Genomic DNA, 12,585 nt, shown 5'->3' on the forward strand with positions numbered 1-12,585 from the left:
CCTATTATTGATTTTCACATTTTAAATTATACTAGATGTAGCAGAAAGCACTATTCACATTTAATTACAATAGTATCGGGCAGATATCGGTATAGGCTAATATACGGAATTCTGGTATGGGAATCGGATTGGAAATGTAAGAGTGGGATCGGGACATCCCCATCTATGACCCTGAACTCATCTGCGCTGCTTTTAGTAGATTGTGTTGGTCATTGTGTTGGTGTTGGAAATCAGCTGTTGCACCGTGTTATTTAATTTGCGCCTTATTAGTAAATAACCCAGAGATATTATCACTCCAATCTGCGCTTTTTTGAATTGGCGCTCTCCGTTAGTGAATCTGGCCCAAAGTGCGTAACGTGAAGTGTGTGAATCTTGTGATGGTATACATGAACTGCTCTTGTTGTACCTTTTTAGCTGTTGGAGTCTGTTCAAGGTGTTAGCAAAGAGTCAAACACACAGGCATGAAAAACAGCACAGTTAAATAAACAACAAACACCTCTTGATTTATTGATCATTAGAACTTCATAAATGGACAAATCTTTGCATCTTTCTATTGGTCCTCAGAATCTGCTGACACTGTTGGCTCCTCCCACCCTTCTACATGTGATTTTAAACTTCCTTGCTATAGGGCTCTGAAAACCTTCTTCCCTCCACACAGGCTTGCACTCATACTATATATTTTTTCGACCCATGCCCGAGCATGCTATTGCTATTAGGATTGGCTGTTAACAAGAATACAGGAAGCAAAGCTGTGCATTCTGTGCCCGAATCACGAGAGTGCAAGCGGGCCAGGGGACGATTAACAAACCACACCTGAGCATGAAAGGGAGTGATCACGATAGTCAAACAAACCCGGATAGTGCAAGTAAGCCCTCAAAACCATTTTTTTTTTAAAGTCAGTCCAGGTTACCTGTACTATTACACAGTGCTTTAACATGTAGAATAGCATAAAAAAAGAGTTTATACAAGAGTTTAAAACACATTTGGTGTGATTGGCCCCTTAAACTTCACAAGACATGAATGAACAAAAAAATCTTACCTGCTTAATGGCCTTAGCCGTCTCCTGGATCTCTGAAATAAAAGAGAAAAACCTGTCTGACTGTATTTCAATGGCCAAACATGGCAAAGCATTGCATTCCAGCAGCGGGGATAAGATGGTAATAAACTAGAAACCTTTCATACCTTTCTTGGGCAGTTTGGACACACCTGAGTCAGGTGTTTCTGGAGAAGTAGCTGAACTGCCTCCATCATCGATGAGCTGAATCTGAAGACAGAAGAAGCAGGGAAAGAAATTCACATATGAATATGAACATGTTCTCACTGCAGGGCTAGAAATAACCGATTCACGTCATCATCTCATCGTGCTTGGACCTAACAGGTCCTAACTTTTGTCTATTTGCATCCATATTCCAGGTGTAATGTAATATACTTTTTAAGGATCCTTTTATGTTTTTTTTCACACTGTGTCACGTGTCATTGTTTCGGCATTGTGACAGCATTCGGTTGAATAAACAATAATAATAAACCATTATCACTTTAATTCTGTAAAATGCTTAGTCCTCATCTGTGGTCCTCACCTGGGACTGTCTGACAAATATCCCACGATTCTCCTCACATGTGAAGTAACGTTTTCCCTGCACCGTCCCATCGTTTTTCCCCTTAGGCTCGTCCAGAATGACACCCACCCATTTGCCTGAGGCGAACAGGGTGGCGCCGATATACGCCACAGTGCCACGCTGCCCCTTACCAATGACCTCCACCAGAGAGCCCACCTTCACCGGCTTTCCACCGCCTCCGTCAGAACTCATCCTGTTGACCGCACTGCTCGGCAACTGAAAGCAGAGAGACGGATGGGTTTGTGATGTACAAGACAACAGCTCTAAATAGTCATCATCTTAACTAAAGTGCACCTGCACCACCACAAGTGACTCGTAAGCAACAACTTGGCTGAGTCTAAAAAATACATTTTAAGTCTTTCACATTAGGATTTGGGGACTGTACGATTGAACAGAAACATATAATGGTTTGGGAATAATGAAAATGTGTCCAAGACAAATTTCTTAATGTTATTGCAAATTAGAAACTGTTTGTGAGATAAAATGCGCAAGATGAGGTTAATGTAGCTACCAATAACACAGAGTTTCTGCAGGTTTCACCAAGTCTAATTTAAGACTTTTTAAGACCTTTTTAAGGCCATAATGAATGAAATTTAAGACTTATATCACGACAATGAAGTCCAATTTTATAGTCCAGTGTACATGTATCCATGTGTTCTTTTTAAGAACCTTTAATCTTTCATGACAAAAAACAAGATGTATTTTCTAGAGGTGTGACAAAACACTGCTCCACAAGATGAAACGAGATTGGGTTCATGAGAATAATATCAGACAAGATTTTTACACTTTGCTGAAATTACAAGTTTTTCACCTTAAACATCATACAAGGTTTTAAGAAATACCCAATGATAAAATATATGAATAAAAATAGCATTTTAATAAACTAAAAATCACATTATTTTAAAATGTTTTAACCAATCCTTGGGTGTTTTACTAACAGTTATTTTGGTAAATGATGATGATCAAGTAATATGATTTTTTTTGGTAATAAAAATAGCTAAATGGGAAAATGCATTTACGATGACAAAAATGAGACAATAATAATTGGTTCAAATAATGTATCAAAAATAAACACATGGTTTTATCTAACAACACGCTTACCGTTCTTTACCATAGAGCAAAATCAGGATTAAGTTACCAAATTTCATTAAATGTGCACTTCCCCATAGCTAAAACTCACACTTTTCTCCATTTGCTTATACCCGGTCCACGCACTTTAGCGAACTCCCCGCAAACTTGTGCTTTAGTAGATTCCACCTATTCAGTTTTACACATGACGAACATCTGTATAAAACAGTTACAATCTTCTTGGCAGTGTTGGTTGGACAACATTTTAAGACCTTTGATACGCAGATTTAAGACATTTTAAATTGAATGCTAATTAAGGCCTTGTTTTCATACTACAGAATTTAAGACGTTTTTAGACTTTTTAAGGATCCGCGGACACCCTGTAACAAATAAGAATAAGTATCTGTCCTCCCTCAGTAACGACATAAGAGGCGACATTTTATAAAATGTCATAAAACTGGGGACCCCCCTGGCACCATCTCGGAGGCCCCCAGTTTGAGAACCACTGGTTTATAACATGCATTTATAAAAGCAACACACGTCAAACATAATCATTATTATCATATGTTTTATTATCATGAAGATACCTGAAAAGGTTTGAAGAACAGCAATTTAAATATGCTTATAGGCATTTCCTGAAGCTGTTGTGTAATGGTTCTTCTTCTGCGGCACATTTTGATTTTCTGCACAAGGGCGCCCTCTGGCTTTTGGATGTAGCGGCATTTCACCATAATTGAGAAGCATAGCAAGCAGAATCGCACGATTTATCGTCACAGCTCTAATCGATACCTGTTCTTTCATAATTCATGAAAAATTATGTGCCTATTTAATAATGAGTTTCGTTACCCCAAAACACCAAGTATTTAGGTAAAGCCTGATAACTGACCTTGATTTGGAATGCTTTAGCATTATCCTAAAACGCGAAGCATCACGGGATTTAACTTCATGATGTCATGTGAATATTTGCGAATAGTGTGTGTTTTCACAGCAATCGTGCCATCCAATTCACGTCATTTATCCCCCAACCCACCGTCTTTACGCGTCTGTGCATTGACTTTGTATGTAATCTATCCGCGCAAATCGTTGAATTCCCGTTTGATGGGTACACAGCATTAGCGCCTTCATGTGGCACACAACATGTTTTTCAACTAACTTTAAGTTCTTGAGATAGGATAGCCTGCAATCCTTAAATCCCATATATTCCTGTTAATTTCCAATAATGAAACATCCTGAAATTTTGAACCCTAGCTGCCATGAGGTAGTAAACATCTCAGAATATCTAATTGCATGTGACATCATTTATCTGAAATAAAGACGGTTCCCTCTTCTGTGTGATATTCATCTCTTGTTGAACAGAATCGAGCCTCGGGGAGCAATCATGTGCTTTAAACAACAACAGCTTTCTGTTTGAAAATATGACAAATAATAATCATCACGTCTCACAGTATTCCGTCCAAAGCACCCATCTAAACCTGCTGTATAATAATCGGAGACATACACAACATGAAGCCAGAAGAGTGGATACTTTATAAGATGTATATTTGAGCTTCACCGATGGATTGGATGTTGTTGCTGGAAAAGAATGCAGTCTCATTATCTACTCATGAAACACACCCATGAGGTAGGCTAACACAAACAAACTATATCTCTACACACATACGTTTGAATTTAATAAAGGTAACCTATCATCTGAATAATGATAATAAAGATTTATTAAAGATTATTACATTAAGATTATTACATGTATATTAATGTAAATTTGTGATTGCATTAAATCTCAATGAATGAAAATTTGCCTTGTGTTACAAGCGGTTTAAAACCACATCTGGTATTTAATATATAAGCTGTTGTAAATGTATAAATCACAAATCTATTTTAATATATTTTGTCTTATAAACCTCACTCACCTGGGGAGTGTAAGAGTTTCTCCGTGATGATACGGACATATTCCTTTAAATTCATCTAGATTTACAGGAACAAACTATTTTTCTTCTGTTGTGAGAACTACTTCTGCATGCAGCGATGAACACTGAACACTGCTTTGATTTTATCTACTGTCACATGACCTCCTCAGGGTTTCCAGCAGAAAATTTGTTAGTTAAGGTGGTAGGGTTAGGCGTGTGCCGAGGGCGTAGCAATCAAAGGGGTGGGGTGTACAAATAAAATAAAATAATAAAATCAAATAAAACATAATTTTGAATAAACTATGACAGAAAATGAACACATACTAGATTATTAATGAATTAAATGTTTTTAACAGATACATCTAACAGGAATAGCTGTGTGATGAAGTGAAACTAAAGGGTTAATAAACAAAACTGATGCAGATGTAGTAGAATGTCAGGCGAACGATGATAGATAGCACGAATATTGTATCTGTCCAGTGGTGGCGCTGTGGGCAACACTCTAGTGAGAGTGTTCAGCGTTGTACAAGACGTGCTTTATCAAAACAGAAAGATCAAAATGTCAAACAGCAGCACTTCTTTCAAGCCTGCACCATCAGCGTTAAAAGCCGATGTTTGGGCTCGTTTTAGGTTCTACTGTAAGCCGGGAACAAATGACGAGGTGGATAAAGCGAAAGTGGTCTGTAAGCATTGTCACACCGTTCTTAAATATTGTAATAACACAACTAACTTGCGCAACCACCTTGACACCATGCGTATCTAATGCAACAAAAACAATCCAGCGTGGCTAAGCCGGATGATTCTAAACAGACACAACTCGACAAAGCCTTTCACTGCAAACTTCCTTCAGGCTCCGTTCGCGCACAGAAGATAACAGGATCCGTGGCCGTCTACATCTGTAAAGACTTACGCCCATATAGTGTTGTTGAAAACGTGGGGTTTAAATTAGGGGTGTAACGGTACGCAAAAAATCACGGTTCGGTGCAAACCCCGGTTTTGAAGCCACGGTTCGGTTCATTTTCGGTACAGTAAGGGAGAAATGCAAACATTAAACTGCAGGTTGTTTATTACTTTAAACTTTTTTTTACAATTTGTTTACACTTTTTTAAACACTTTATTAAAATATAACAGATAAAATATATATAAAATGAAAAAATAATAAATAAAATATAACTGCAAAGTTATTTTTTACATTATTTTATAACAGAAGGTAACTCTTATCTTAACCTTCTCTTAAACTTTTTCTACTAAAACCTTGAACTAACAAATTCAATTCCTGAATACATTTATGAACTATTAGCCTACATTTTTGCCACTAAAGATTTTCTGTTTTGATTTATTTTGGATTGTTTAACTGACAGAATTGAATTGGCTATGTACCATCTCTGTATAAAAATAATATTACTGCTCTATGTGTAACTGCATAGCAAGCAACCTGATGATATACTTATTATACACTCATTTTGAGATTAGTGAGCTGCATACATAGCCATCTTTGATCTTTTGCACGTTTCTCCTAATCTTTGCTTGTGTCATCAATGTAAGCTGTGACTTTACTTACGAACCCCTCCGCAGCTGAGTAACAGCTGAGTAAGCCCGGGTTACAGCTCTTCTCTGTCCTGACCAGCTGATCGCATTATGACAATGATATGATTGACGTGAGGTGCAGATGAAAAATCTGATCACGCATTCCTTATTCTTGCTGTCACAGAAAGCGCGTCTCATGAATGCGTAGCAACGAAAGACGTGCATCCTCTCACGCACTTTTGAAAGAACAAAGCAGCGCGTTGACACGCGTTTAACATGCGCTTTTAGATACGACACGTAAACGTTTACATCAATAATCAAACGGATGTACAACTAAGTAAATAAAAATCTTTCTGCGGGCCGAATTATGTTATATGTTTGACAGAAGACTTGCGCTGAACGCGGAGACTTCCGCCACTTAATATGTTCGTGCGGAAACGCACGTATTATGTTCCGCACAGGCGCACACAAAATGCATTCGGCCTTTCGGTGCACGTGCGCACCGTGCCGAAAGCCCTGAACCGAAACGGTCCGGTTCGAATACACGTACCGTTACACCCCTAGTTTAAATACATGGTCAACAAACTTGAGCCACGGTACGCCATACCTACAAGTGAACACCATCACAGAAGTGGCCATGCCAAAGCGTTACATGGAGGTAAAGACGGAGGTTTTGGAGTCCTTAATGTCGGCGGAAAAAGTGGCACTTACATGCACCGGCTGGACCTCAAGAGCAACCGACCCGTACGTAACCATCACGTCTCATTTTATTTCAACTGATTGGGTTCTTGTGTCAAACATCCTGCAGACCAGAGCGCTCTTTGAAAGCCACACAGGTAACAACATTGCTAAATTGCTCACCGAGGCAATGAATGAATGGGGCTTGAATGACAAAGTGACAGCAATTGTGACAGATAACGCAGCTAACATGCTACGAGCAGTTGGACTGACAGAGACAATGCACATTGGCTGTTTTGCACATGTCCTAAACTTGGCATCACAGGCTGCTCTCAAGATGCCTGCAGAATCAAGGCTTCTAGACAGACTGAGGCGGATCTCTGCATTTTTCCACCGGAGCACCATAGCCAGCCACAAACTAAAAAAAACGGAAACTGCTGGACCTGCCACAGCACAAGTTAGTGACCAATGTACCAACGCGTTGGAATACTGCATTCGACATAGTGGAACAATTTTTAGAACAGCAAGCTGCTATAAACAGACAGAAGCAGACTCCATAAACAGAAGAGATGATGCAGTAGATGAGGTGATAAAGTACAAAGAGGTAAAACCAGCACCACTCAGCACTAATCCACTCAGCTGGTGTAAGGAACATGAGGTGGAATTCCCTCTTTTGTCATGCCAAGCTAAGCGATACCTCTGTATTCCTGGTAGTAGTGTACCAGCTGAAAGAGTCTTCTAGTATGTGCACATGCTTCAGAGTTAACATGTTATTGTTAGAGCCCGACCGATTTATCGTTTTGCCGATTTTCTCGGCCGATATGAGCATGTCGCAGATATATCTGTATCGGCGTATAAGCCGCAGATATGCGCCGATATGAACGTTTGTTACAGAACACATTAAATGCTTTTGAAAGATGTAAGTACTTGTTTGTCCAGCAGAGTCCGCCATACTGGTTGCTAATGGTGACCCAGATCACTCACTGTAGTGACACCAGCCAATCCCCCACCCCCTTCACTTCAGTCAGTCAGTCTCTCAGGTGGCTGCAGTCACGCAGTGTCTTCTTCACAACATTGTTACACCTGGTATTAAGACGCGCTTTGGTCGATTGGATTATAAATGGACAAGAGAGACGCATTCCCGCTTACATTTGGTGTTTTTAATCCGTCTCTTTGTCGACTTGCGAGTTAAAACGCAAGCGGGAGAAATGACGCGAGACGGAGAAATGACACGTTTAAACTACGCGCAGCCGTGCACTTATATATCACTATATGAGATTACTGCTGCTTGTGTTGTTAGTTAACATGCTAATTTCAGAGCAATTGATTCAATAAGCTCGCGCAACTCTACACCCTTGCTAAATAAAAGAGGCGGAGCGAAGACGCTTTATTTTTATTAAAGTCTAAAGTTTGCACGGAACCCTGGGTTTGTGTTATAAAAACGTTGTGCACAACATTAAACATAGCGTACATAAGTATGTGCTCCGTCAAGCATTGTCTTCGTAACTGTGAGTGGCTAACTAATTTGTGAAGTACACAACTTACTGTAAAGCCAAAATTAATCAATGACTTCATAAGTTTCTCTTTATAACGTTATTCTCGTCAAAACTGCAAATGATGCAAGTTTTATGTATTTTGTTCTCTTTGTGTGTTAAAGTTATTTATAATAAGTCAAGTTTACTGTTTAGTGCACTGATATCCAACAAGTTTTGGATAATAAAGTTTATTGTTAACTTCTTGCCTATACATATCTTTGTCACATCAATATAAGTGTTGGATCACCACATTTGTGAGTGATCATTGCATTGCATTGTATTTATTCATACAGTATATTATGTTAAAGTATATAGTGTATTCTATGTACAGTACTGTAGTATAATATACTGTAGTACATACTGAACTATAATATACACATAAAGAATATCGGCCGATATATCGTTATCTGTCTTTTTTTACTCCCTAATATCTGTATCGGCATCGGCCCGAAAAAACGCACATCGGTCGGGCTCTAGTTATTGTACTAAAATGTTATAAGTTATATGATGGAAATGTCTGTAATGTATCCTACATATAGGGACAGTAAATAAGCCAAAGGTTCTCTGATCAGCTGTTCAGTGTTATTTATTGTGTTGACAAAATAGCACTTTGTAATGTTATTATATCTATGGTTGCACTTTTTATGACTATGCACATTTTGTGCTTCTGTTTACATTTCTTTTATAACTTGAATGTATAAGTAGAAAGAACTTAGTTACATGAACTATAGGTGTTAATAAAGCACCTGTTTGTTACAGTTGTGGTTTGTATTCAACACATGTACAATATATTGTACATTTTTTCTGCTAAATAAATCATGACAGGAAACGTGCTGGGGTCAATTTGTTCTTAAACATTAGTAATACTACACACATCATTTAAAAACATACTCAGGTATTTAATTGCTTGTGTATTTACTTATTATTGAATCGATATCGAAGCAAGCAAAGCAATACCGAATTGAACCGAAGCGGCAAGAATCGAAATCGAATCGAATTGTGAAATTCCTAACAATACCCAGCCCTACTATTAAATACATTATCTTAACAATTATATTTAATCAACAGGCACGTGCAACCTAGCTAACAGGTTGCTCAAACAACAAACATCACCAGCTAACTTAGTTTAAATTTCCAAGAACTATAGACTAATACAATAACAGGCTTAAATAAACCCAATAAGTCCACTTCACAGTTCTCACGGGTACGTGTTTTATCAACTGGCTATCCTCCAGACAGTGACAGACCATTTCGACCGTGTGGCGCGTATACACGCTTGTGGTGTGAAGCTCGTCCCCGGTATTCTCTGAGATGCACTTGACGGCCATTTGTGCAGCAATTTTTTTTGGACAACCTAGTTAAGGTGGTAGAGGGTTTCCCAGCTTAGGCGAGCCGCCCGAACTGCAAAGCGCTGCGGGACACCATGCCTCCAAATTCAGAGGGCGGGGGCACAGAGCAGCAGCAGAGAAACATCCTTAAACTGCATACGCTCTCATCTTGAATGCGGACGCGACTAAGATGGCAGTGTTACCAGAACCTAGTTATTTTCGTTTACAAATTTTTAAATTTGGATATTCATATGGGTGAGTAAATCATGGGTTTAATATAATTTTTGGCCAAACTATCCTTTTAACACATTCCACATTTTTTTAATATTTGCCAGTTTTTTTTAATAATATGCTTACAATGCCAAGATAGGGTAGTAAAATATTGTCTTAAAATATTTCTATAAATTTTGCTCACTCAATCTCAACATGCTTGTCAACGTTACAGCAAAATCAAAAGGAAAGACGGATACACTGTAAAAAAATATTTTTGCAATTACATTTTTTACATTTTTAGTTCAATCAACTAGGATTTACAAGTCATCTTGATGAGTGTTAAGTTGCTGACATTTTTAAATCAAGGTAAAATTACTTTACTGTAAGTTACACAGAAAATGCGTCTGGGATCGTTTGATTTTTGGTTCATTCACACTGCCAATGATGTTCCAGAATGTGCTTGCATCCACACAGATACCGTAAAGATCCTGTAAACACACGTGCCGTGTTTAAAGTCCTGCACTTGGTAGGTTTTTTCCACAGCATCTGAAGTTTGCTAATTATCCGTGATTTCTCTTTGGAGAAAACACACACATGCATTATAATAAGATCATAATGATGTTAGTGATGCGCTGTTCTGCCATGCTGGTGAATGATCTTTGATAGTGACGAGCTCCCTGATATCTGCTGCAGTCCGGTTTGCTAGCATTTCTCGACTCGTCATGAATGTTGATCTGTGTTTAAATCCCTGGGTCAAAGAGCTGAACTATAACTTCTTGTTGTGATGACACACACGTCCTCACTATGACACGTACCTTACGCCATTGTTTCTGCCTCTTGATCACACAGAATGCTCCATGAATGTTATGCCAATATTACTAGGTCGTCTTTATGCGAGCTATCACAGAACATTTACGTGTTTGTGTTGACACAGAAGCCTATCTGACATTTTTACACAACTTTTGGGATCAAAGTGCTGTGTGAACAGGGTAAGTAAGACTTTGAGATTAGGATGTACCAAGGTTCCTGCTGGAGTTAATCTCAGGTCAACAGTCTGGACAGCTGGTCAGTCCATCTCCATCATATGCTATATCACTCGAATATACCCGAGATTTAAAAGGTGGCATAAGAGATATACACAGTTATCAAAATTTTGGCATCAAAGTCTACGAAGCTTTTTTCCATAGGCAACATTATTAGTATGAGAAGCAATACTGTTGCCTAGATTGACAGACTGCTGATAATTGACACAAAGATGCAGTTTGACATGTCTACACACTGTTAATTAAACAGGACAACACAACGATAATAAAATACCCATTGACAACCACCACTGTCACATACATAACGTTACACACACAAAACAACACACAACAGTCTCAGCTGGTTCTTTTTAGCTGCACCGCACCGCATTGTTGTAACAACCGAAATAAACATAAACAGATTTTTAATTCAACAAATTATTTAGCAACCACATGTTTTCTCTGACATATAAATGGTCTGCTATTTAACGCAAGATTACATTTAATCATTTCTGAATTGCTTGCGATTCGTTGATTAGCATTAGCTGTCGCGCTAACCGGCTAACGTTAACGGTCGCTCAGATCCTCTTAAGCATCTTTCGGTGTTCATCTAAATCACAGGCACAACACGCAAGATCTTCAACTGTATGACAACACGAGTTTTCTTGAATATTTTTTTACCATGTTTATTGTCAATATTCATTTTTCAAGCGTTTCCTTGGCAATAGCTACTTCATCGTTGCCAGGGAGACGAAATGTATAATCGCGCACATAACCTTACCTGTGCAGAACTGTATGACTGACAGCTGCTGTAAATGACCGGGCGCGCTGTTAAATGAAGTTTCTGAGGTAAATATTGACAGTTCACGATGACCGCGATGAAGACGGGCGTCGCTGACCTGACGCTCAAGAAGTTTTCTCACTCACTCACAGAGGAAAAGTCACTCCCCGTCACTTCCTGGTCAAGTGGGGTTGTAGCTAGAAGGGATACAGCTACGGACGAAATCTCGCAGGATGAGCGCTGTTTTCATCTTCCTCCCAAACCTAACCCTAATCCAACGTCTCGCGGGATTTGGCCGTAGCTGTATCCCCTCTAGACTGAACAGCCAAGTGATGAGAGGCCAGAGAACATAGACATAAAAAAGATCTAGACCGCGCATTGGCCTCTTTGGTCATCGGCTGCGATGCGTCAGCGCGCCGCCATATATTAGCGATGACAAGAAACACAATAACTTTTACACTTGTCAACCGAATTCAAAGATCTGTGTGGAGTACATGCATGTTTAATCTACGTCACTACAATTCGTTTTAGCCTGTATTGATCACATCTGCGTGTCCCGCTGAAGATCCCATATTATGGGACCCATAATAATCCTTGTAAAATTATTTGCATTATAAATGTATTTACTTTGCAGCCTCGAGCTCCGCCTACTGGTGACCTTTGTAAATATTAACGAGACAAAGTAACCACCTTAAAACAGAGCTTTTTGAGTTTTCAGGGCTCGAAAATATTATTATTTTGGTCACATGTGCTCCAGAAATCTATTCTCTCATAGGTAAATAAAAAAAACCTTTGGACAAAAATATGTTTTAAATATATGCTAAATACATTTTGTAGAAAGTAAAGCTTAATAAATATATTTTTAAATTTGTATTATAATATTTTAATTTAGTTTTATTTAACATATATTAAC

General features: G+C 38.7%; 1 protein-coding gene across 4 annotated transcripts in view; it reads right to left on the reverse strand.

The window, feature by feature from the left end:
• Positions 1 to 11,879, reverse strand: part of dctn1a (dynactin 1a) — a 31,123-nt gene extending 19,244 nt beyond the window's left edge. For 2 of the 4 annotated variants that reach the window (XM_055218266.2, XM_055218270.2), the window contains exons 1-5: positions 11,673 to 11,878; positions 1,578 to 1,832; positions 1,183 to 1,264; positions 1,040 to 1,071; positions 407 to 424 (exon numbers count right to left, since the gene is read on the reverse strand). In XM_055218266.2, the coding sequence (XP_055074241.2) occupies positions 407 to 424; positions 1,040 to 1,071; positions 1,183 to 1,264; positions 1,578 to 1,808 (363 nt within the window). In that variant the 5' untranslated portion in view covers positions 1,809 to 1,832; positions 11,673 to 11,878. Of the gene's footprint in view, positions 1 to 406; positions 425 to 1,039; positions 1,072 to 1,182; positions 1,265 to 1,577; positions 1,833 to 11,672 lie in introns of all 4 variants that reach the window. The other 2 variants (XM_055218259.2, XM_055218274.2) reach the window with 2 other exon arrangements.
• Between the last annotated feature and the right edge of the window lie 706 nt (positions 11,880 to 12,585).

This window comes from Misgurnus anguillicaudatus, chromosome 21 (genome assembly GCF_027580225.2).
Source record: "Misgurnus anguillicaudatus chromosome 21, ASM2758022v2, whole genome shotgun sequence".
Classification (NCBI taxonomy): domain Eukaryota; kingdom Metazoa; phylum Chordata; class Actinopteri; order Cypriniformes; family Cobitidae; genus Misgurnus; species Misgurnus anguillicaudatus.